The sequence below is a fragment of the Salvia miltiorrhiza genome, chromosome 4 (genome assembly GCF_028751815.1).
Source record: "Salvia miltiorrhiza cultivar Shanhuang (shh) chromosome 4, IMPLAD_Smil_shh, whole genome shotgun sequence".
NCBI classification, from domain to species: Eukaryota; Viridiplantae; Streptophyta; class Magnoliopsida; order Lamiales; family Lamiaceae; genus Salvia; species Salvia miltiorrhiza.
In genome coordinates, this window is record NC_080390.1 from 37,758,323 (window position 1) to 37,783,918 (window position 25,596).

The 25,596-nt window shown below is 36.9% G+C and overlaps 2 protein-coding genes across 3 annotated transcripts; one reads left to right on the forward strand and one right to left on the reverse strand.

Annotated features, from left to right (window-relative positions):
* Nucleotides 1-4,738: 4,738 nt before the first annotated feature.
* Nucleotides 4,739-10,120, forward strand: LOC131021478 (uncharacterized). 2 transcript variants are annotated; one of them, XM_057950676.1, is made up of 3 exons: nucleotides 4,739-5,320; nucleotides 5,411-5,517; nucleotides 9,101-10,120. In XM_057950676.1, exons 1-3 carry the CDS (start codon nucleotides 4,874-4,876, stop codon nucleotides 9,825-9,827), a joined length of 1,281 nt encoding a protein of 426 aa, XP_057806659.1. In that variant the 5' UTR covers nucleotides 4,739-4,873; the 3' UTR covers nucleotides 9,828-10,120. The 2 variants fall into 2 exon arrangements, with proteins under 2 accessions (XP_057806659.1, XP_057806658.1); XM_057950675.1 differs by having other exon boundaries at nucleotides 4,741-5,324; nucleotides 5,415-5,517.
* Nucleotides 10,121-12,255: 2,135 nt separating this feature from the next.
* On the reverse strand, nucleotides 12,256-13,728 carry LOC131021479 (protein IRX15-LIKE). Its single transcript, XM_057950677.1, has one exon. The coding sequence runs from the start codon at nucleotides 13,364-13,366 to the stop codon at nucleotides 12,455-12,457; it is 912 nt and encodes a 303-aa protein (XP_057806660.1). The 5' UTR covers nucleotides 13,367-13,728; the 3' UTR covers nucleotides 12,256-12,454.
* Between the last annotated feature and the right edge of the window lie 11,868 nt (nucleotides 13,729-25,596).

Consider the following 25,596-nt stretch of genomic DNA (forward strand, 5'->3'; position numbering starts at 1 on the left):
TCTGCTAATGCCCACACCCAATTCACCCTCAGTTTCCAGGGAAAACTTACCACCCCAGCTCTGAGAAATCAAATAATGTCGCTCATCGATCGCCATCGCAAAATCTTCGCCACTCCGGCGATCCTTCATCGCAATAATTTGCGGGCTACCTCCAAAATTTGTGCGAAAATTTGGGGCCAACATCGCCATTAATGGCCCTGCAGCTTCTCGCAAAGCTCTCTCGTTGATAGACGGAGACGACAATAGCCTCAAGACGATGCTGTTACTTGAAAAATCCGAATTAGATCTGCTACCACTCCTCTCTTATGGTAACAGCTAAGGCGGTTACTGATAAATTCATCGCTGCAAATAATGCGGTAGGTTCATGTTGAATAATGGTGTGATATGGCCACGTATGCATGGAGGTCTTTTCAGCAAATATGTTGAAGCTTAGTGAGCAGTTTGCAATAAAGGAGAATTAGTTAAAACTAATTACGTTCTCTCTCATTTGCAGCTAAGTTTTCTTTCATACGTGTATCTTCTCTGTATAAATATGATAGATTAGATTTGTATAGAGATTGATGTGATTTCGATTGAGAATACACTGGAGTGAGAAGAGTTCATCACGAGTGGGAAGATCTGGAGAGGATTATCTTGTTTTGTTCATCTTCGAAGTGTACTCTTGTAAAACTTGTCGAGTGATTCAATCTAATAGCTAGTGACTCTGCCGTGGATGTAGGCGATTGTCAAACCACGTAATTCTTGTGTTCTTAGTTTGATAGGGTATTAGATTTCTTATTTCGTGTTATAGCTTGAGCCAAGATTGGCATCTGTTTTTAACAGATTAGCGCCGTCTGTCGAAAGCGCACTCACGACGATGAGTTCGCTGAAATTTGATGTGGAGAAATTCAATGGAAAAAATGACTTTGCCCTATGGAAAATCAAGAAAAGGTTTTCCAGAGGATATCATGAAAGCTGAATGCAATGAGAAAATGCAGAAGGTGCATAGCGCGATTGTTCTCTGCCTTACTGACAAAGTTTTCGGGAGGTTGCGAGAGAAGAGACTGTTGCTGCAGTTTGGAAGAATTTGGACTCTCTATACATAGTAAAATCTTTGGCAAATCGTTTATATATGAAACAAAGATTAATTGTATTCATATAAGTTTCTTGAAGAAAAAGGAATTGAAGATCAATTGGATGAATTCAATAAATCAATTGATGATTTGAAAAATATCGATATTAAAATCGATGATGAAGATAAGGAAATTTTATTATTGAATGCTTTGCCTAAAAGTTCCGAACACCTCAAGGATGCAATGCTATTTGATAGAGAGAATTCTATTACTTTAGAGGAGGTGCAAAATGCATTGAGGGCCAAAGAATTGCAGAAAGTAAATGAGGGAAAGCAAGAATCTGGCAACGAAGCACTAAATGTCAAGAAGTTCAAGAAAGGCAAGGGAAAGAAAGGCTCTACAGACTGGAAGAAAAATAGAAAAGAGAAAGATAAGGAGGCCGAAAGTAAGGAGACTCGGAAGTGTCACTTTTGTAAGAAGCCAGGGCATTTGAAGAAGGATCGCTACTCATTCAAAGGAAGCAACAAACTGAAAAAAAATCCCTGTACAAATGCCACAAGTTCAGCTGAGGAATATGATACTGCAGAAGCTCTCAACATTGTTGAAAACAAGATAGATCAACATTGGATTTTAGATTTTGGCTGCAATTTTCATATGTGCCCCAATAAGGAATGGTCCTCTCTGATTTAAAGTTGTTGGATGCTGCCTCATTCATGTTGGGAAACAATGAAGTATGGGCATAGGAGTTATCAAGCTCAGACTGCGTGATGGTAATGTGAAGCTACTGTCAAATATCAGATATATTCCTAAACTCAAAAGGAATTTGATATCTTTACGAACTTTAGAATCAAAGAGGCTCAGTTGGAAGTCAAAAAATGGTCTACTCTATGTCATGAAGGACAAACTGGTCATCATGAAAGGTATAAGAATGATCGTTTAAAGTGTCAAAATTAATTTTTGTTCGCTCTCATTTATCTCTAACATTGAATATCATACTTTTTTTTTTCTTTTGTTGGTGAAAAATAAGTAGATACTATTTCATTTCCTTTCAAAAAAGTTTACATCATTGTGTAATTATAATTATTTTAAATTATAATAGTTTTCAATGCATTTAAGGAGAGGAAAATTTAAATTAATGTTAATATAAATTTGCAAATAAAAAATTAGTTATATATCTTAAAATCAGAATTTACTATATAGATTTATTTAATTATGTGTACAGTTTATTTATATAAACATATTTGTTGTTATATTTTCCTTTTTATATTAATTGTATTTTTCTTGATTTTTTTAATTAGTTTTGCGCTATTTAAATATGAACTTTTTTATAATACTACGGTTTTGACTTTTAAGAGACCCAGATTATTATACCAAATGAAGGTAGTTAATTTTATTATATTGATAGTTTAGCATTATTTGTTCAAAATGAGATTAACTTAAATTTAAAATCAATAAATTTATTTATTATTATTATACAATATTTATTAAATTTAGTAATTTTGCTATTTACATTATTTTAAATCAAATACTAATATTTAAATTAACATTATTATTTTTATTATCAATTAATCTAACTCATAAATAATGATATTTTTCCATAATTTTTTTTAAATAAATAAATATATTATAGTTCATGTATTGCACGCTAGAACGTACTTGTAAACATAAATTTTTATTGTATTCAATAAATGAATTACAAAAATGTGTACAAATCCAAAATATATGGATTGAAATGAATTTGTTGCGGGTTGCGATTCTATACTTTAATCCTCTGATTCTTTTCTTCGAATTTCTTCAAATCCTTGGAGGGAAATATAATTTCTTGATCTCCTTGAACTTGAATGTTGGCTTGAATTTGATTTGATAACGTCAATCCAGAGGGCTTCCACCTTATTTCTGAATCAAACGGCAAAATGCACAATTTAATTTATCCGGGAGACGGCGACGATGACACAACAGAGGGGGGGAAGCTGTCGGTGTCGGCACTGAGGGTGAGCTCATTGGCACTGGTGCCGGTGGAACAGTCATGACGAGAGGTAATGCTGGAAGAGTTGAGACCGGAGCTGCATCCAAGAGTTTTTTTTTTATGGCCGGCGAAGGCTGGCCGGAAAAGTTTTAAGGGGCGAAATCCATGATTTAAATAAAAAAAAAAATTAACGGAGAGATAACAACGTTAACTCGTTGGGTTTAAATACACATTTTTTATGAACTCTAGAAGTGTATTTAGGCCAAGGTCGAAAATGAGAAGTGATACGCTATAGGGGTGTCCAGTGAATTTGTACCTTTAACCCTTGATTAAATAAATAAATAAAAGAGTAAAATTTTGAAGTAGCTAAAATGAAGCATAAAACACAATTTAGGGCCACACATTGAAAAAACACAAATTTTTGCCATTTTTATTGATTTGGACGTTTTTACCCTTAATGAGGCGGACCGGGTAGGATCAAGCACGTGGGTCGCGTGCCGGGTCGGGTTAGGCACTTATGGCACTATTAGTGCCATAAGTGCCAAGATTTTACTTTGGTTTTATTTTGGATTTTACTTATGACACTATTAATGCCATAAGTGCCAACGGAAATCCAAAATAAAACCAAGTAAAATAATCATTTTGGGCACTTATGGCACTAATAATGCCATAAGTGCCATACGTGCAGCACAAATACAGAAACAACAACATCATTTAAACCCTAAATGGAACATCTAAACCCTAAATGGAACATCTAAACCTCAAATGGATAATCTAAACCCTAAATGGAATATCTAAACCCTAGGGGGAAGTGTGCACTTATGGCACTAATAGTGTCATAAGTGTCATACTTGCAGCACACAGATCAGAGGCGGCTGATGGAGGAGGCGGCGCAACGATCAGATCAGATCCACCAACGCCGCCTCATCAGACCAGATCTACCGCCGCCGCGCACTAGAGAGAGAGAGAGGGAGATGAGAAAGAGAGAGGAGAGAGCGGCAGCCGCAGGAGAGAGAGAGATGGAGGATCTCCTCCACCACCGCCGCGAGAGCTCCGACGAATTCTCCAAGCTCGGCACCGCTGCCGCGCAGCCGTTGGAGAGAGAGAGAGGGAGATGAGAAAGAGAGAGGAGAGAGAGAATGGTGGAATAGTCATGACATACAAAAAATAGCCAAAATTTATGTTTTTTCAAATGGTGGACAAAATTTGATGTTGTATGTTGAATAGGGCCTTCTAAATAAAACTTCCAAGTGAAATTGTACTCGCTTAAGGGGCCGTTTGATTTACAGTTTAGGATTGATTAGGATTAAAATTATCTTGAGAAATTAGTGTGGATTAGTGTGGATTTATATTATTTTATGGGTGTTTGATATCATGGTACTTAATCCTATATTGTGTTTGATATCCATAGGATTATGTTGGATTATATTATCTTATACCAAAACTATCCTCATATAATTTTAAAAATATCATGTCTGTCCACCATTACTTGGGCATTTGCATCGATATGCGTGAGGAAGGGTAGCAGAATTTTTATCCAACTTCACAGTATTAAAATTATCCTGAGGGGGAGGGGCCGGATTATTAGTATTGGTTATTCCCACAAAATAGCATGGAGAAGTGGGATTAAGTAGGAGTTGACCACATTAATAGAACATGATATCAAACATCACACTAACCCGTATTAATTTAATTTATCCTACCTATAAACCCATATCAAACAGGCCCTAAAGGTCTAAAACCCTAATTACTTATTTCCCCCAAAATAAAGCAGCACCACGCTGTTCAGGCAACCCACGAACCATACGCCTTCCGCCATGGCCCAAACCTCCGCTACCGTAACCTCCTTCCGCCAATGAGATTCCGACAACTTCTCTCTGCGTCTCTATTCACGCTTCACCCCAACTGTAAACTATCAAATACCCTTTTCAACCCATTAATGGCTACACAAACCCTAAACTTATCCTCAACGTCTACACCGACTAACGGCGACGACACAAACGACGACGCCCTCTGCTCCTCCGAAATCACTACTCCGCCGCCGTCCGAGCCGCTCGGCGCCGCTTTGGACCGGCCGAATGGATGCCTGACCGGAGAAGCCCGCATCGAGCGGGCCTGGGCCCATTGGAACGGGCTGGGTCGGCCAAAATTCATAGTAGCCCCCATGGTAGACAACTCCGAGCTGCCGTTCCGGCTTCTCTGCCGGAAGTACGGCGCCCAAGCCGCCTACACGCCTATGCTCCATTCCAGAATTTTCTCTGAAAACGAAAAATATCGTTCACAAGAGTTCAGCACTTGTAAGGCATGTCTCAATATTGGATTGGATCTGGACTTTGTGTTTGATTAGTTTGTTGATTGCGTTTGATTTACTGTATTTTTGCGGAATTGACAGGAAGACAGGCCATTATTCGTGCAATTTTGCGCGAATGATCCAGATCTTCTGCTGGAGGCAGCGCGGAAAGTTGAGGCTTACTGCGACTACGTTGACATTAATTTTGGGTAATTGTTTCATTTATTTTGTTGGAAGAGCTAATTAAAGTCCATTTGGCTGTGTTGGTTAATAGGTAGAACCGTGGAATTTCTTTGTTGTAGGATTAGAAATGAGAGCATTTTAGTTGAGACATCAAATCTTGATTGGAAGTATATTTAAAATAATACCTTGAGTGCCTAAAAAAAAAAGGGTTAATAGCCGCTAAATCCTTCAACTATTTTGGTTTTCGCGTTTTGCATTTTTTTAAAAAAATTTGCCTCAGTATATCACAACTAATTAAGGATTCGCGATTTGCATCATGCGAAATTTTCCGGCAAAATTGAAGATGACTTGGCAGCCGGACTAATCTACGTGGCATAGAACTCCGATAGGCAAAATGATGTCGTTTTGCCTTACGTTTCTTTGAAATTATTAGTCACAAAACGACGTTGTTTTGTTGAATTAGGGTTCTGGGGTTGAATTAGGGTTCTTGAGAGAGAGGTGGGCGGAGCTTGAGAGAGAGGTAGCGGCGGCGCAAAGGGCGGATCCGCCGTGGATCCCTCAACAAAATAAGGAAATCAGAACCCTCAATTTCAGAGAGAAAATCATCCAAAATGTGTTCGGATTTAAGAAATTGAAAATAGAAGTTGAGCGGATCCGCCGTGGATCCCATGTTGCCGGATTTCACTGGGGAAGATGGAGAACAAAGAGATAAGCAGTCAGCGGCTTGTGCTCGGTTGCTTCGGCGGAGAACAAAGATGGTCGTGCACTGGCTGAGAAAGAGGTGCGACCTGGACTGCGGTGCAGCTGGGTCAGTCGACGGTGATGACTACTGCCGGAAGAGGCCGCGCGGGTGGCGGTGGAAAATAGGTGCGACGGAACCGAGGAAAGGCCACGCGGTGGTTCGCGGCGGCAACAGCTGTTGTGATTTTCTGAAAATGAAGGAAGGAGTCCGGATTTCCTTTCGATTGATTGGGTATTTTTTAGATCTGTAGAGATGGATATTGGTTTAGCTTGGAGATAGAGATTGAGACTTTGAGATTTATCTCCAGAGAGACTCGAGAACCGAAAGTATTGGCCAGAAGAAAAGGATAATAGTCGTCGGACAGGGAACGAGGGCGGGGCGGCGGCCTTCCGGCCGGCGGGCAGCAACTTCGCCGGTGGAGCTTGAGAGAGAGGTGGGCGGAACTTGAAAACGACGTCGTTTCACTACACGTCATTAAAAAAAAAAAAAAAATAACAGGTAATTGCCATGTAGATGATAATCAGCCTTGTCAGCAAATAAAATGCCACGTAGATTAATTTATGTTGCCGGAAAACATCGCCGGATGCAAATCGCGACGCCTTCATTAGTTGTGATATACTGAGGCAGATTTTTTTAAAAAAATGCAAAACGCGAAAACCAAAATAGTTATAGGATTTAGCGGCTATTAACCCAAAAAAAAAATACCTTGAGCATATGTAATTATTTATATGCGTAATATGAAAATTATATATCTCTTGTTGTGTTGTTCATTGATATATATAATACATAATGGCTTAATATATCAAAATATCCATTTTCATATTGTAAAAATAAAAGATGCCATAAAGATTTAAAAAATAGCCACATTTTGGTTTTAAGTATCCTCTGCCCTTAATTGATTAATTCAAGACTAAATTTATTGTGAAAACCTATTCTTGGCCCCCTTAAATAGGTTTGGTTGTGAATTGCCTTTTCAATAAGGCAATTCAGGATCAAACCTATACTTGGTTGCGATTCTTGCGAATTGCCTTATTAAGGGGAAATTCACAACCAATAAAAGGTTTGGTCATGAACCGCCCTTTAAATAAAGCAATTCACGACTGAACTTATTCTTAGTTGTGAAGTTCTAGTTAAAGAGCAATTTACATGTAAATCTATTCTTGGTCGTGAATTACTGGGTAAAATAGTAAGAGTGACCGTGTTCTTTTTTTTTTTTTTTAATCTTCTTTATGCTAGTGGCTTGTTTTTATCTTTTAAGATTTATTATCTTAAAAAAATAGCTACTTTATTAGTCCATACATACATAATTGACCAATCTATATGTATACAAGTTCCCACAAACTAGTTTCACATTACGGTTAAACACATGACATTTTAGGACGTGACACACATAGCACAACCATACATTCTGTTACAATTACAGCATCAAATCAAATTCCGGTTAGTTAAACTGATATGCCATCATCTCTATAACAAGTGTATTGTGCCGCCATCTACGAGAATGCATATATGACATGAATAGAGAGGGTGCCACATCAGTTTAAAGTTTCTGAAATTCGTTTTGATGCTGTAATTGCACCATAATGTGAGGAATCGGTTATCTGTTATGGTTATTACGTTTTAAAAGTCATGTTTTAAATCAGATTCGGTGAATTAGTTCATGCCAATCAACCCATTATAATACAATGTTCCACTTAGGCCCATCAAGCCATTCTCACCCTCTTCATCAACTTACACTCTCCTCATACTTTTGTCAAACTTCATCTTGAAGTACTAGAGGATTAGTTGTCCAGTTCTGATAGAAGGACAACCTTTTAAATTTTTTACATGTTAGACTACACCCTTGGTGTAGGTGTGGACGAGATGTTCTTTCCCCTGGTTGATTATCATGATAGACCTCCTCAGTTTGCTTTAGAAACATAATCTCATCACAACTTTAAGTTTCACACACGAACTATAGGGCTTTCCTATTGTATTTCCTGATCTCTAGAAATCCTAATTACTTTAATTTGAATAAGGTTTTAACATCCAAGAGTCCCAAGTTACCTTGAAGCATGTTTGAATTGTAACAAAGAGGGGAAAAAACATCCCAAATAAACCAAAGAATAAAGAATAGCAGATTTTCTCTAGAGTGTGCCTTTTTTGTGGACTTGGCCTCACGAAATGGCACCTGGCTCAGAGCAAGTGGCTGATTGAAGTGCTGCACCTCAAATGCTCTAAGGCACTCTGACCGTTGCCTCATGTATGCAATGCAACTAAGTGGTTACATGCTAAAATTTACCATCATATACTAGGGCACTTGTGTGGCTTAGAAAAAAGTTAAATCATTAATTTTGCTAGTTTGCCATTGGCGAAGTGTATTGGTAGTTGTTATAATGGAGAAATTTGATTTTATTATGAAAAACACACTTTGCGAGCAAATGTGGGGAATGTAATAAGAGATGGAAATAGTTGGGCAAAGTATTCTCTTTCTTGTTTGTATTATTCTGTTCTGATATCCTTGGTGTGTTTAATTTTCTGAGTGGCCTAACAGAGGAACTTATTTGATTTCTTTTTAACAAAGTACATATGTGAAAACCTTTTCCAAGTTATTACTGTAAAGCTGTAGAGATTCTTTAACATCAAATCCCCAAATTATCACACCCACTCAGGGAAAAGATAAAATCTACCAATCTTAATTCTTAACTTCAACCTGACAAAGATGTCAAGCTATTCATAAAAGAGAAAAGGAAGAATTTTTCTTCAAACTACTCTGCAAGAATTTCTTGACTTTATCCATATGATTCTAGTTTTCTTCCTGCATTCGCACTGGTTATTGCCACTTGTATCTGAATAAAAAACTCATATTTGTTTGCCTTTTTGTTTAGGTGCCCCCAGCGAATTGCAAAACGAGGATATTATGGAGCTTTCCTGATGGATAATCTTCCTCTTGTGAAATCTCTGGTGGAAAAATTAGCTAATGGCCTTAATGTCCCCGTCTCATGCAAAATTCGGATCTTCCCGGATTTGCAAGATACAATTAACTATGCGAAAATGTTGGAGGAGGCAGGATGTGCTCTTTTAGCAGTACATGGAAGAACAAGAGATGAAAAAGATGGGAAGAAGTTTCGTGCTGACTGGAGAGCAATCAAGGCTGTTAGAGAAGCAGTGAGAATTCCTGTCCTTGCAAATGGTAATATACGGCACATAGAAGATGTGTGGCAATGCATGGAAGAGACGGGGGTTGAAGGGGTCCTTTCAGCTGAGCCTCTGCTTGAGAATCCTGCTCTGTTTGCTGGTTATCGAACTGCTGAATGGGTGCCGGGTCATGAAGAAACATGCAAAGACGGGGAACTTGATCAAGCTCAGTTGTTGGTGGAGTATTTGAACTTCTGTGAGAAGCATCCGGTGCCATGGAGGATGATCCGATCTCACGTGCACAAGTTACTCGGAGAGTGGTTCCGAATTCATCCACATGTAAGAGATGATCTCAACAGACAATCCAAGCTCACATTTGAATTTCTGTATGGTATAGTCGACCGGCTTAAAGAGCTTGGTGCCAGAATACCTCTTTTTGTCAAGGATGATGATCGCAACAAATCATCTGTTAATTAAAATTAAGCACCACTTTGGACGCTACCTCAAGAATCGTATTAGCAGCGTTGCAAGGTTAGTATACTTCAATTCTTACGGCACACGAATTTGTAGATGGCTCAAGTCTCGACTTATTTGTTATAATCCTAGAAATTTTTGAGGAATAGACCTTCTAATTGTATTGCGATACCTGATTCAACTCGATTGTATTTTTATCTGAAGAATATTTGTATCTGCTTGCTATGCAAGTGTAATTATACTGGTGGTTCTTGAAAAAAGGGCTAATTGCAGTAAAATACACAACTTTCACTTAATTTTGATTTTGCGTATGAATAAAGTTTTATACTTTTAAATAAGGCAAAATTGGATGTAAATACACAAACTTTGCTCAAAATCCATCCATATTTGACGTGAAGTTAGGATTTTACAATTAAATACACTAATTTTGTAAGTTGTTCAATTTCGATGCCGATTTCATTTCCGATGATCGGAAAAAATGACGTGAAGTTAGGATTTCGTTTCATTTCGTTTTGTTATTTGTTCGGCGAACTAAAAGGTGTGTGCCGGTGAGCCACGTAGGAGCTACGTGATTTTAAAATTTGAAAAGAATGAAATCGGTGTCAAAATTAAACAATTTACAAAGTTGGTGTAAATAATTATAAAATTCTAACTTCACGTCAAAAATGAATTTTGAGCAAAGTTTGTGTATTTGCATGTAATTTTCTCTTTAAATAAATAAAATTTCAATTGTTTTAAATTTTCAAATTATTATCAATTAATGATAAATTTATGTTATTATTGCTAGTTGAAGTAAAAAAAATTAATGCCATTATGCGTCTGTGACTAGTTGAGGTTTAGGTGTCCATTTCAACATTATTTTGGGGCTAATTGAAAATTTATGTATCTGAAAGTTGAATTTTTAATTTATTGATTGTCCACTTCAGCATTACTTTGGAGAGAATTTGACAATTGTGTGAAAAAAAAAAAGAACAATTGAAAATTTATTTATTTCGAAGTACAATTTAGATAATAGAAATTTGAGTTTTAAAAAAAATAAAATAATTTATTATAATCAAAGAAATGAAAAAATTCACTCATACTCTAACTCCTAGGGTGACTCGAACCCCCCGTCCTACTAGTTAGAGAAGAAGCATCTCACTTTTCATGTACGATTTTCTGCCCATAGAATTTATTTCATTTTATGTCATTTTAACTTTGCTATGCAAATAATTAGCAGTTTAAGCTCAATTGAGCTATCTAACATAATGAAACCACATGGTATAAAATTAAAATTTAATAAAAATTTGTATATTTAGGCGCAATCACTCTTGTAGTAAAAATCTTAATTTTATTTTTGAAAAGAAAAATGTGTAAAATGCAGAACACTAATAATTCTTTAATGGGTTAATTGCCTCTAAATTATTAAACTATAGTCACTTTTCGTTTTTTTTTTCTCAATTTTTAAACTTCCCATAAAAATTCACCAACTATTGATTTTTCCCAATTTTCTCATGACGGCAATTTCCGGTCAAATCCGATATCGGAATTATCCTATGTGGCGATATTCACTTAAAACATGGCATAACATGGCGTCCACGTGTGCAGTGTATGCCACATCACAAGCACCCCACCCCTTCCCTAAATCTATCTTCTTTCTTCTCTCTCGGCGGACATCCGCCACCTCTTTCTCACCGGCGACAACAACAAAAAACTCTCTCTGACGTAGATGGGGAAAAAATCCCCAATATGCCAAATCCCAAAACCCTAGGCCCCATCTACTTCGATTTCAATCGAACGGTAGCCGGAGGATCGCCTCGCCGCCGAGGCAGCAGTAACGCCGCCCAGCCGCTTTTCTCCTCCATCGACCGGCTGAGAAGTAGCCACAAGGACCACAGCAGCAGTAAAGGCCACCGCCGCTGTCCACCGTTTCCTCCCCCTCAAGCTCATCTCTCTTTCTTAATTTCTGACCACGAAGTACAGCGCACACACCTCCGTATCACCGTGACAACAGCAGTGTCGCTGCACCTCCGACGGTCCGACCGTTTCCCTTAATTCCTCTATTCGACGCCCAACAACAAAACCCACTGGCGCCGCCGTCTGTCTTTCTGCCGAATAGCATCGGCCACAAAGCCAAACCCACCGTCACCGCCACCGCCACTGCCGAGGCGCTTCTCAGCCACCAACTAGTCTAATTGAGGGTTTCAGCAAGAACCTTAATTTTATTTGAACAAGAACACGCAAAACGACGTTGTTTATGTACAATACAGACGATGTCGTTTTATTAAGTATTCGGCGTGTCCACGTCAGATAATTCCGATTCCACGTGTGTACGAATTTGGCCGAAAAATCCATCATGAGAATAAGATTGGGAAAAATCAATAGTTGGTGGATTTTAAATGGGAAGTTCAAAGATTGAGAGAAAAAACGGAAAATGACTATAGTTTAAGGATTTAGAGACAATTAATCCTTCTTTAATACCATACATACTACAAGAATAGGCTTCTCTTTTGAAAGATACACTTCTTGAATTGGACATAGAAAATAACATGATACAGATGCCAAAAGGAGCAAAAATGCGAAAATGAATTAAATTATATGATCCACTAGTGATTATTAGAAAGGAAAGCAGAGCAGGTATAAGAAAGCGATCATGAGGGCGGCGGCGTCCGGCAGAACTGTGCGGCGTTGGCATCCATTCTCTCGAGCACAAAATGGCCCATCGTATCCGTCGACTTCACCAAATTCTCTCTGCACAGAAACTCATCGCTCGTCACTCTGTCCACCTTCATGTTGAAGTCATGCACGAAGACGTGCGTCTTGGCGTTGGCGCCCCTCTTGCTCCGGGCAAGCACGGCCGCCGTGAAGATGGCCGCCATCCTCCCCGGCGCCTCCGGCCAGTAGCCCCGGGGTCCGTCGACGAGTATGACATCCCACTCCACCTCGTAGAGCTGGTTGGGCAGGTCGTTGAGGCCCAGCTTGCACTCGGAGAAGAGGAGGTTCTGCACCGGCCGGCACTCGTTCCTCACCTGCTCCTTCACCGCCGCGATCAGCTCCGCCATCTCGCTCAGCTTCGTCGCGTACTGCACGTCGTAGGCCTCGATCTCCGGGTACTTCTCCTCCACGTAGGCCGCGTAGTAGCGGTTCTCGTCGATGAACACCGTCCGCCCATTGTGGTTGAGGGCCCTCCAGAGGAGGCTCTCCGGCGTGAGGCCGAATACGAGCACGTTGCACGGCTGCGAGCACTGCCGGAGGGCGTCGGAGACCTGCTTTATGTCGGCGTGGGACATATGGTCGGAGTTGTTGGAGTTGGAGGCGTAGTGGATCAGGGCCCTCGACACGGAGGCCGGGAGCCGGGGGTTGGCCGCCGCGGCCACCACGGCTGCGACGGTCGTGGAGGTGGTGGTGGAGATGGACTCGCGCGTGTAGATGAGGGTTGCAAGGAATGCTAGAGTGAGGAAGGAGAGTAGAGCGAGGAGCCATAGGCGGTTGGAGCTGCCTTGCTTTTGAATGTAGGGGTGGAGGAGTATGAGCCGAGTACTATTGCTCAAATTGTTCTTCATCTTAATTTCACCTTTCTTGAGAATTTCGATGGAGAGAAGCTTTGATCTTTAAAGATGCTAAACTCCGGCTAACAATGAAGACGACGTTGCGATTTCCACCAAATATACGATTGTGAAAATAGCAACACCGAGCCTCGTTTATTTCCTTCTTTTGAAATGATTTTGACCCTTTTTGGTTTTGATTGGGCGTGGGTTTTTTCTTAATGCTTATCTAATATCGACCAACTAATTAAAGTAATAATATATAAGTAAAATACAAAAAAGGGTTTAGGGGGGGTGGTTGGATGGGAGAAGGTGGGAGTGGCGAAGGAGTGTGTAATAAGGTTGCAATGACCCCTTAACTAATTACAAGCCAAATGTCGCTTTTCCTTGTTCATCCCATCTTCATTTTTCAAAGCAACCCCTTTTTTAAACTACTATTTCTAAGTGCAAGACTATTAAAATGTATAATAAACCAGGGGCGGAGCTATGCACGGACTTGGGTCGCCTGAACCCGACCCCCAATTTGAATTTTATTTTTATTATTTATGAATAATAGCAATAAGTAAATAGAAAGAGGGGAGCAAAATTACAAAACAAAAAGAGGGGAACAAAATCACATACTCCCTCCGTCCCAAACGAAATGTCCTGTTTTCCTTTTTGGGATGTCCCAAACGAAATGTCTTGTTTCCTTTTTTGGCAATACACACTCTCTCTATACTTAATATTTAAATAATTTCCACCAACTCACTTTATCTACTTTATACACATTTCTTAATCTCCGTGCCCAAAAGAAATAGGACATTTCGTTTGGGATGGAGGGAGTAATATTTAGGGGACCTGGCCAAAGTCAATTATCATTATTTTCTCAGAAACAACTAGTTCATTAGTATTTATTCTTAAGTTATTTGTAATGTATTGAAACTATATAATTTCTAAAAATATTGTTTGCTATTATTGTACTTATTTTTAAAAAAAATATCTAAAATATACGAAATGTCAAAAATAAAATTTCGAGGAATTCAATCCCTCCAATGTAAATTCTTGACACATTGATTTATATTTCACCGTTGGTCATATATATGTGTGTGTGTGTGTGTTGGGGGGAGGGGGGAATGGTCCCAATGAGATCACTCATATAGGAAATGATGGTAGATTGATTTGTATGTGTTGATTTAATATATCATATGATTGATATTTATCTGTAGGGAAAACAAATTACCTAAATTCGAATTTTGAAAGGAGCTAAAATTTATATATTGTCTTATTCAACAATATATATTGACCTATTTATTATTCTCACTTTTCACAAAAAATAGCAATGTCATTAGAACCTAACCCTATATATATAATTGTTCTAATAAAATCCCTCATATATGATGAGATCTTAGATTAATTTGTAGGTGTTGATTTAATGTATCATATGGTTGATATTTATCTGGAAAGGGAAAGGTTTTATCTGGGTTCGAATCCTGAAGGAAATGAAAATTTTACTAATTTTTTTAATATCGTTATTCAACATTATATACTGTCTTATTCAACACTATATACTGACTTATTCATTAGTCTCATATCTCACGAAAAATAGTGATCTCACTGGAATCTAACCCATATATATATATATGATTTTATGGATTCTAGATTGATAATATTATATCTAAGAGACTGGTTTTTTAATTTTCCAAAAGTGATACTTCATGTGTATGCAAATATATATCCAAATTATTCTAATTTGAAGTACATTTCAACATTGATGTAAGTATTCAGGACGTATACTTTTTGGGATTAATAGATGGATTAAAGTCAATGAGGCCTAGCTCAAGTAGCAAAATTGAGATATTAAAAAACTCTTCTTTGAGAAAAATTTTGGGCCCGCCTGTATGTGGTGTAGTGGCTTGTTTGGTTATATATATATATATATATATATATATATAGGGAAGAGTTCAATAGAGATCACTCCCTTAGATAAAGAATAAAGACAAAATCCTATGCGTCGATCTTGCTTAATCTAACGGTGATAATTTAACCTTTAATTATGATTTTATTTCATTTATTTTACATAATAAAGGCTAGGTTTGTCATTTTGTATTTAAACCTAATCTCACGCTCTCTATCTCTCCCTTAAGCGCGCCGCCACCGCAATCTCAGATCAATTCCGGCGAATTAACCGATCTGTGCGTGAACCACCACGACGCTGACGGCCACCGCTGCACGGAAACACCAGAGGACTCAGATCGTGTCTGAAAATGCATCTACCTCCGTGTCTTCTTCCCTGTCACCGCCACCGTCCGGATCCCAAAATCAGAAGCTCTGGTGGTGGCAAAACTGAAAAAGTATCGCGGCTGCTCATAACTGACGCCAGCCGCCGCTTCCAATCAGTGGTGCGCTGCTGCTACGGTCGGAGCAAGAAGTCCTTCGATGCCAACCGTCGATCACCGGGCAAGATGCTGCGTGCTACCGCCGCTCTTCCAACCTCCACTGTCGAACGTCGCCCCGCTGCGATTCTGGGAGTGATTCTAAGAATTTGTTGTTTTTGAAAAACATGTGTACATGCCTGTAATTGCTGAGTTGCTTTGTAGAAAATACTAATGAACATACTAATGTTCGTCGAAAACAAATGAACATACTAATTTTCGTCAATTGTTCGTAGAAAAACAAATGAACATACTAATGTTCGTCGATATGTTCGTAGAAAAACAAATGAACATAATAATGTTCGTCGATATGTTCTTAAAAAATATCAGGTCCAAGAATGAGAAGAGAGGAATTTCCGGGATTTGTTCAACCGGATCCCAGAATTATGTGGATTTGAGTGGACATATTTGTTCTTTTTTTATTAAATAACCAATATTTAATTATATGAAATCCTAATTAAAGAAATTATTTGAACCGTTGATTGGGGTGAGATGAATGACCTTGATTTGGTCTTTATTATTTATCTAAGGGAGTAGTCTCCATTGAATGCGACTTTATATATATATATATATATATATATATATATATATATATATAGGGGAGGGCTAGAATAAAAACACTCTTAAGTGTATAAAATATAAATGATTTTCAGCCCTTAGATCATCATCATCAACGGTTGATTCGTAACCCTTTTGGATGAATTCGTGGTCCTGAGTTCGAATCCCAAAGGTAGCAAAAATTTATTTTTCACAATTTGTAACCATATTGGATGAATTCGTAACCCTGTTGGATAAAATTCGTACATTAAAAAATGTTTATATTTATATTTTAAGAAATGTTTACTGTAGCCCTCCCATATATATATATATATATATATATATATATATATATATATATGGTTGGGTTCCTGTAGTATCCAAGCTTATAATATATCCGTAGGTCCAAATCTAGACCACACATTTATGACATGTGGCGCATCAAGATGGTGACACGTGGCAAGGAACTTCCAAGCATTTCACGGCAAAATCTGGAGAGGGGTAAAATTGGAATGTAATTTTCGGATTTAATAATTAAAAAATATATATATATTTTTTTTAGATTTTCTCAAAATAGATATATTTTAGATGCATAAAGTTTAATACGAAAATGCATGAAGGTTCATATAAAAATGTATAAAGCTTCATATAAAAATGCATAAGATTTCACCCCACCCCCCAAAATTTTTTTTCTTTTCAAAAACTGATTTTCTGATTGCTGACCCATCCCCACCATTTTTTTTTCCAAAAACTGATCAGAAAATCAGTTTTTGAAAAAAAAAATTGGGGGGTGGATGGGGGTGGGGGTGGGTCAGCAATCAAAAAATCAGTTTTTGAAAAAAAAATTGGGAGGGGGGGGTGGGTGGGGTGGGGTGGCGAAACTACCAGATTTATTAAAATGAAATGCATTTTTTGTATAATTTAATGTATTTTTATGTGAAAACTTTATGCATTTTTGTTTGATTTTATATGCATGTGAAACATGCCTATTTTTTAGAGTGGTAATGGGGAGGGTTGGGGGGTGGTGTGGGGTGGGTTGGGGGTGGTATGGGGTGGGGTGGTGAAAATACCAAAACTGTAAAAATCAAATGCATTTTTCTGTTCAAAGTCATGCATTTCATGTGAAAACTTTATGCATCTTCGTGTGAAACTATATGCATCTAAAATATATCTATTTTGAGAAAATCTAAAAAAAATATATATTTTTTTTAATTATTAAATCCAAAAATTACATTCCAATTTTACCCCTCTCCAGATTTTGCCTTGAAATGCCTTGCCACGTGTCACCATCTTGATGCGCCACATGTCATAAATGTATGGTCAAGATTTGGACCTATGGATCTATTATAAGCATTGGATACTACATGATCTCATTCCTATTTAAGTTAATTTTGCTTGGTATCCCATTAAAAAAATAAAATTAGAAAAATATTATAACAAAAATAAAAATATTTAATTATATATCTTATTCGTCATGAAAAACAATTCCTTAAAGTCAAGAGCTAATAATTCAAATGCAAATGTGAGTAGACTCATTTTAATTGTAACTGAAATTTTAGCTCACGTTCGGCTTGTGTGCTTGATACCCAATCTCGAACTAATATTTTCTTGTGATTTTTGCAATAGATTAATATTAACTTTAATTGGGAGCACATGAAAGAAGGCCTGAAGATACAAACAGAATAAAATGGGATGGTACGAGATGGATTTATATTGGTGACGATCGGGAATATTCTCGACCCTTTAATTTATATATTAATTAATAGAGATGAACTTCCAAGTTAAAGTCTATTTGATTTGTATATTCGAATTATTGTATCCTAATCTACTAGTCATATTATATTATACATGTATGTATTGCTAAGATACAAACTAAAAATTTAATTAGGTACAGCATAAAATTTATATATTTAAATAACCAAACGTCTAGTTTTCGAATTATATCTTCTCGACTGGGAGGAACAAATTAATTATATTTATTAATATAAAATCCTCTAGGATTTTCAAGATGGTGCCTTCTCTTTCCCCCTTAAATCCCATTGACCAAGTGGGAACTCAATATTCTCGAATTGAAATTTAAATTAATCAACAAAAGGGAATCTAGAACTAGAAGTGGGCACTCTCATGTATTGAATTAAGAATTTAAAAGATTTCGAGGAATTTTTTATAATCTATGGATTTTGCTTATTCAATGGATTGTATTAATTATGTGTAGAGTTTAGCAAATTCTATTAGATTTATTTATCTCTATTTTCATAGAGTTTATAAGTCTATAGATTATTATAATAAAAAATAAAAAGAATTTAAATAAATAAATTAAAACAAAAAAATATATACTGTCATCTTGTCGTCTCCCTCTTCTTCCCCTGCAGGCTGCCGACGTTCTCCAGCAAGAAAAAGAAAAGTCCGGTGGCATTGTTCAGCCACCACCATCCTTCCAATTATAACTTGTGTTGTGTTGAAGAACAAATCTATTCTTAACTCTTAATGCGAAAATGGGTATATATGCTATAATTATTTATGTCTATGAAAAAGAAAAATGAATCAATGTGTTCATAAGAAGAAGTAGAAATTAAAATTTTGGAAAATGAAATAGTCCATCATCAAGGTTCCTGACCCCCCCCCCCCCATCCCCCAATTCCAGAACACGATGGCACTCCCCATCAGAACCACGACTCCCCCGCCACACAACGCACACCCCACAGCATAACAAGAACACGACACTCTCTACCCCAACCCCTCCAAATTTCAGCAGAGACTTGTTTAATCTGATTCGTCTAACAGAAGCCCCAAATCAAGTCGGCAAGTCCCATTCGAGGAAGTGTGGCAGCACGGCTCTGTAGAAGACGGGTAGGGAGAGAGACAATACTTTAAAATCTCTTATGGAGAGGTGAGATTTATGCAGAGATTTTGTATTTATATCCGGGCACTAAAATCCTCCAAAATTCATACCATATTAAAATCCTTGAAAGTTTCAATACCACTTGATTTAGATGCATATTTAAAAGTCATAATTGAATACCAACCGATTTTTATTGACTTTTTAAAATTTGAATTGAATATCTATGGACATTTGAAATACAAAAAATCTTATAAAATCTGAAATGAATACGCCCTCCTTAAACGAACATGTTGAGGAATGGATGAACGAGACAAATCAACAGGCCTCATTTTGTTGTGATTTGACGGAATTATTTATTGCATGATCATTAAATTTAAACCAAAGTTAAGCCGAGGATTGTTGAAAACCCTAAGGTTTGTTGAGATTTAGGTATGGTAAATATGTCGCAATGCCGAGGATTGTTTGAAAACCCTAAGGTTTGTTGAGATTTAGGTATGGTAAATATGTCGCAATGCCGAGGATTGTTTGAAAACCCTAAGGTTTGTTGAGATTTAGGTATGGTAAATATGTCGCAATGCCGATGAGTTGACACAAAATATGATTTTAAGTACTAATCATGCCAATAATAAATCTGGTTGTAATTACGTTACAAGGTGTCACTTTGTCCAGATTGCTTTTGTATGATTGCTAGTTATGGGCTCCGTACTAATTAACCATTTTGATTACATCCAATTCCCAGATATATAGAAGATATTTCACTTTAGAAAAGGATAAAAAATAGTATACCACCTTAAAAAATGCAATTAAAATTGAGCCGATTAATTGCATTTGAAGGCATAAGCTATCGACCAAATTACATGTATACTCCCTCGGTCTCAAAATAATATGTTTATCTTTTATTGGTTTCGGGGACAAAATACACCAGTTAATAATTTAAAAAAAAATTTCTTTTTCAACTAAAATATTGCAGCTGAACTGATAATGAGTCAATTTGAAAAATACACACCAGCACACTGAAAGCATCTGTAGTAGAGAGTCAATGTGAGCTCTTAAAAGTGGTCGCCACCATTTAAGAGCCTACTCTTCATAGTGGGAGAGCCTCCACCTTGGCTCTTAAATTTAGTTTTTCATTTTATATTTAACTTTAATGTTGTTTACAAGTAAATTTGACATCTAATTTAATAATTAAAATTTCATTGAAATTAAAATAAACCCTTGCATAAAAAAAAGCAGTCATTTCAATTTTATCGTTGCATTTTTTTTATATTTTTTTATGGAAAATCGTTGATTAGGTCGTGTTTAGCACGCGCCTAACCTTTTTCGACTATGCAGCAGGCGCGGAGAGGAGGACCCAGAGCGGATGGAGGCGGTACAATATTGGGGAGAGGGGGGCGCGTGCTGGCATCTGCGCCCCCCACTACAGATGCTCTGAGGTATGTTGATAGTAGTTTTGTAAAGCTCATGCATAAGAGATAGTCAATTGTCTATTCTACTGATTGCTCGTCAGGATATCAGTTAGAATAGAAACTGAAGCGTGTGCAGAAAAATGATGGTTTGTACTAGCTAAGTAAATCTTTCTTCTTTCCCATTTAACATAAATAGTGTTCAACAATTTGATGCTTATGCTTAGAGTCGATGTAGTTGGTCAACGTGCTGAAAGATTTGTCAAGTAAGGCAACACTGAAATAAAATGTTGATTGTAAAAACACAATCAATTTGCTTGTTTGAATAATTTCAGTTTGTTGATAGATCTGAAGAGCAGTTTAGACAAAAACAACAAAATTAAAGTAAAAACATAAAGTACAACACACAAGCAATTTAATGTGGTTCTGAGCAACTCCTCCTACATCTACGACCCTGATAAACAGGGGAATCTAATTCACCTTAGGATTCTTTGTTTTATAACTGCCTTGATCAGTCAGTTCACGTTAGACTGATCACATGGGTTATGCGGCCATTGAGCAATTTTCACGGTTTCAATACCGTACTGACAATTTACATAGATTGTCATCGTCGGTTATTTTTCAAGTAGCGTTTGTTATTCGCCAACTTTCAGACTTCTCATTTGAAGCTTACAAAACTTGTTCGCTAATTTCTTAGCACACCGCAAGTGCACGGGTGCAATTGTGTACAGTAGCAAACAATGTCGTATTCCACAGAGACTAATTAATATCAACTCATATCCTAGACTCTAATCCTCTATCTGAAAAATAGGAATGAAGAGTTTTATTTTTAAAACTAAATAAATAAATAACAGGAAACAAATAAACTGAGCCGAGAAAAATATAGAAACAAATATGATAAGAATTTTCCCAAGGCAAAGGTTTCAACAGATTCTCATAACTAACAGGTTCAATTCAATCATCAAGATAATTTCCTAACGCAATCTCAAAGCTAGTCTATATCCACTCTCGTGGCATACAAACCGTTGATTACATGAAAGACTACCGTCCCCGGATCGCACTTCTAACATGCAACTCCTAAAAGCTCCTAGGATTAACGCCCTCACAAATATCAATTCCCTTAAGAATTAATAAGAATTAATATATGTGTTCTATGTTCTTAGTTCAGGTAATAATTATCATCTCCCAATATCAAATTAAAACCGATGATTATGCTAAATTGGTTGCCAATCAATAAAGCAAACAATATAAACAAGAACATAAAAAAGAATAATAACTTGATTAATTAAATCAAACACAGTCAAAAATTCAAATCATGTTTACTCCCTAAACCCTGGGAAAAGGGATTCTAGTCACACATAGACATATGAACTAGAATCAAAGTCTCAATAAAACTGTAAAACATTCAACAATAAAACCGTAGTAAAATCGAGAATCTTTAGTTCTTGCTCCGGCTTCGCTCTCCGTCTCTCACAGCTCCAAAAGATAGAAAATATGACAAAAGATCCAGAGAATAAGTTCTTGGAGAATATATATGTGCCCTAGGTCTTGTAGGGCTCAAAATACCCAAAAATCATGAAAACAGATAAAAGTCCAGAAATTTGGTGAAAATTCGGCGTCTCACGTGGCCGCATGCCCATATATACCGCGCGACGTTGCACGATCGTCTCGTTCTACCTCGTCCGGTGTCCGATTTGAGCTCCGTTTGCGCCTACGGACTCGTCTCTTCATGTACTTCTCTCCAATATCATCAAAATCAGCCCAATTCAAATCCAAAACCTATAAAAATAGCACGAAAATGGACGAGTAGTCTATTCCACAAAAATATACAATTTACACGCTAGACAACTCAACAACTCTACAAAAAATCACCCAAAATACAAAATGATAACGCGACATAGGAGTGAAAAATGCATGTAAATCAACCCCCCAAACTTAAACCATCGTCCGTCATCGGACAAACAAAGATGAACCAAGAATGAGACACAAGAGCGCAGTGAAAGATGGACAACATTATGGCTTCAGATTTGTCAACAAAAAAAAACTAACATGCATTTGTATCTCCTATCATCAAGATATCACACTCATAACGAACTTCAAATTATGGTCCCAATGACTATCAATCCTCACCAAAAAGATAAAGAAAATAAGAACTCTCAACTCTCAAGTGTATCAATCAAAATCATGGATGTGTATACGCTCAGTTCAAGCAAAACAAGTACTCAACCATAAGCTTGTCAATTGTCTCACCTCTCTACCACTAAATGTGTGCTCCTATAACCAAGATCAAAAAGGTCTTTATTGAGGGTTGTAATGTAGGCTCTTTGGTAGGGTAGGATATATTTGGCTAAGTGACTAATAGATACGGCTCAATGTAGCACAATCACCAACCTTATAGCATTCTTACTCAATACCATCCTCCACCTCTCATAAAACCTGATTTTTCAATACAAAATCCATCACAACTCATCAATTAGGGCCTGTCCAACCTCGTTCTGGATTTGTCTAGAAAAAAAGGATATTAGGGAATTATTTTTCTTTACAGTAAGAAGATGCAGATTCTCTATGAGCCTTTACATCTCCAATTTCTCAATTGAGTGGCCAGTAAGCCCCACAGTGGGTGGATGATTGCCTTGAAGGATATGGCTTTGAATAGGTAAGAGAATTTTGCTGAGCTAATGAGAAATATGAGTTTGGAAGAATTTGTGTTTAGAGAAGGCATGGAGCTTTTCGAAGTTGATAAGAGATCTGACAGATCCATGTCATCTAATTCTCCAACTGGAGACTTAGATGATTCAGCCCCAAAATAAAAATAAAAATTGGACTACATCAAAGTTCTTTGTTGATCCAAGTTCATCTCAAAGATGGGCAAAATACTTAATCAATTCATTCATGCAAGAGTTGATAAATCTATGGCTTTCTCAATAGTCGAGGTTATAACATTGAAACGTTCACATAAAGAGCTCATGATTTTACTCACCAAACGTTCATTGCAAATAGGTTCTCCTAACACTTTCATAACCTTCACATTGCTCCTACAAAATAGATCAAGTCTCAAGAGCATTGGTATAGTTGGATATCAACCAAAATGACACCATGTCCACGGTTGTAAAAATGACATGAAGAGCTCTAGAATCCAGATTGGACACAACTCTCCCATCTGTTGTCCGGTAAACCTCCGGTTTGAGTTCCTCCTTGTCATCAACACTGATGTGGGGAGGAGTTCAACCCAAAAGAACATCTATAGATGTACATAGTAGTAAACTTGCACAAGGAACGAATAATTTAGTGTATCAAGTACCTGCTATGATACCAAATAAAAGAAATTTAGTGCCTAAATTTACTACAAACATGTGTTCTTTATCAAATATACATATTTGTATAAAAACAAACTTATTACATAAGTTAAATTTTCATGTGTCAACAAGAGTGTTACTAACATTGTAACCAACAAACAACGGAAAATTAAAATGACACCAAATAGTTTGTGCATATTTATCAAGATGATAAATCTACGGTTGTCGTAATGACAGTAAATCACTATGATGAAAATATTACAATTTACAACATAGACTACAACTACTATATTCTAACCTTATAAATCTTCAAATCTGTCAAAGGCTGAATACATATCTATAATTAGTCTAATTCTAGACTAATCAACAATCATAACAACTAACATGATTGAGAACAACTTTACAGCCATAAAACTATCTAAGTCATTCTCAATCAAAAACACGATTATTCTAAGAATAATTAAATAAGAGAACCTATTTACAGCTTATAAGACTGCCTAATAAATTCTCCATCTCAACGTGATCATTCTTCGAATAATCAAGTAAAACAACAAGATAAGGACTTCTTTGTAGCTTATAAATCTGCCTAAGAAATTCTTTATCTAAACATGATTAGTCTTCGTCTAATCAAGTTAAGACCACCTACACGTGTGTTGCTCCTTTGAAATGTTGTAAGAACTAGGCTTGAAGCTTCACAGATTCCATAATCTGTTCTGGACGCACAACACCTCTATCAGAATATGCAACAGCTAACACTGGTAGGCAGAATGATGTATTTGGAGGAGCTCTCAAGTTTGCAGCAAGTTTTTCAATCTCCAAATGCATAACCTCATAAATGAGGTATTCTTTAGTATTTATAAGCATCCCACTGGTCATGGCATTCATGGAACTTCAGTTGCACAAGTGGTGATAACTTCCTTAGGTAGTTATCACCCATGATCTTCATAACCGCCAGCCACTCCTTTGAAAAATGTTCATCTCCTTTGTTGTACAGAAGATAAAATTGATTAAAAGGAAGTAAATAATCTGCATGTATAAAGTAAGTAACGGTTTTTATGTTTGTTAGTTAAGATGTCAGTCATGACATCAGCTGACAGAAAATAACATTTGTTGGTAACACACAACTAACATGCGTACAACATTTGTTGGTAACACACCAACTAACACGCTTAAAACTGCAAACCTTAACACTGATAAAATGATGGAGAAGATGGAGTCCACTACAACTGCAAGGATGAAGAACCTTGAGTCTACTACTTCTACTTTGGAGACTCAGATGAAGATGTTCGAGATATAATTAGGCCAAGTGGCCAATGCTATGTTCGAGATATAATTAGGCCAAGTGGCCAATGCTATCATCAATCTACATCAGTTGGGCAAATTACTCTTAATCCAAACAAAGTACTTATATATAACTGAAAAATGGGAATATCTTTTTTTATTATATATATATATATACACACACATACATATATATGTGTGTAAAGAGATATGGTGGATCACTTTTACTGATTATTTTGTATGTCGTTCCTTAAGCATTTTTTTTATTTATCTACTCACTTAATAGAGTTATAAAAGCAACATTATTATTGGTAATTACAATATATTGGCCTATACTTTGCGATCAGGCTCCAGATAACAAAACTTGCACTCATTTCAGTCTGCTCATCATAAATTAATTTGGTTTTTTACGGAGGTTTTGGTTATTATTGACTTTGGAAAAGATGGACGAAAGAAGACACAAGATTGTTTTGCTTAT

Coding starts and splice junctions, on each gene's coding strand:
- LOC131021478 (XM_057950676.1), top strand. CDS start 4,874: ATGAGATTCCGACAACTTCTCTCTGCGTCTCTATTCACGCTTCACCCC. Junction 5,321..5,410: donor AAGAGTTCAGCACTTGTAAG/GCATGTCTCAAT, acceptor CGGAATTGACAG/GAAGACAGGCCATTATTCGT. Junction 5,518..9,100: donor TACGTTGACATTAATTTTGG/GTAATTGTTTCA, acceptor CTTTTTGTTTAG/GTGCCCCCAGCGAATTGCAA.
- LOC131021479 (XM_057950677.1), bottom strand. CDS start 13,366: ATGAAGAACAATTTGAGCAATAGTACTCGGCTCATACTCCTCCACCCC.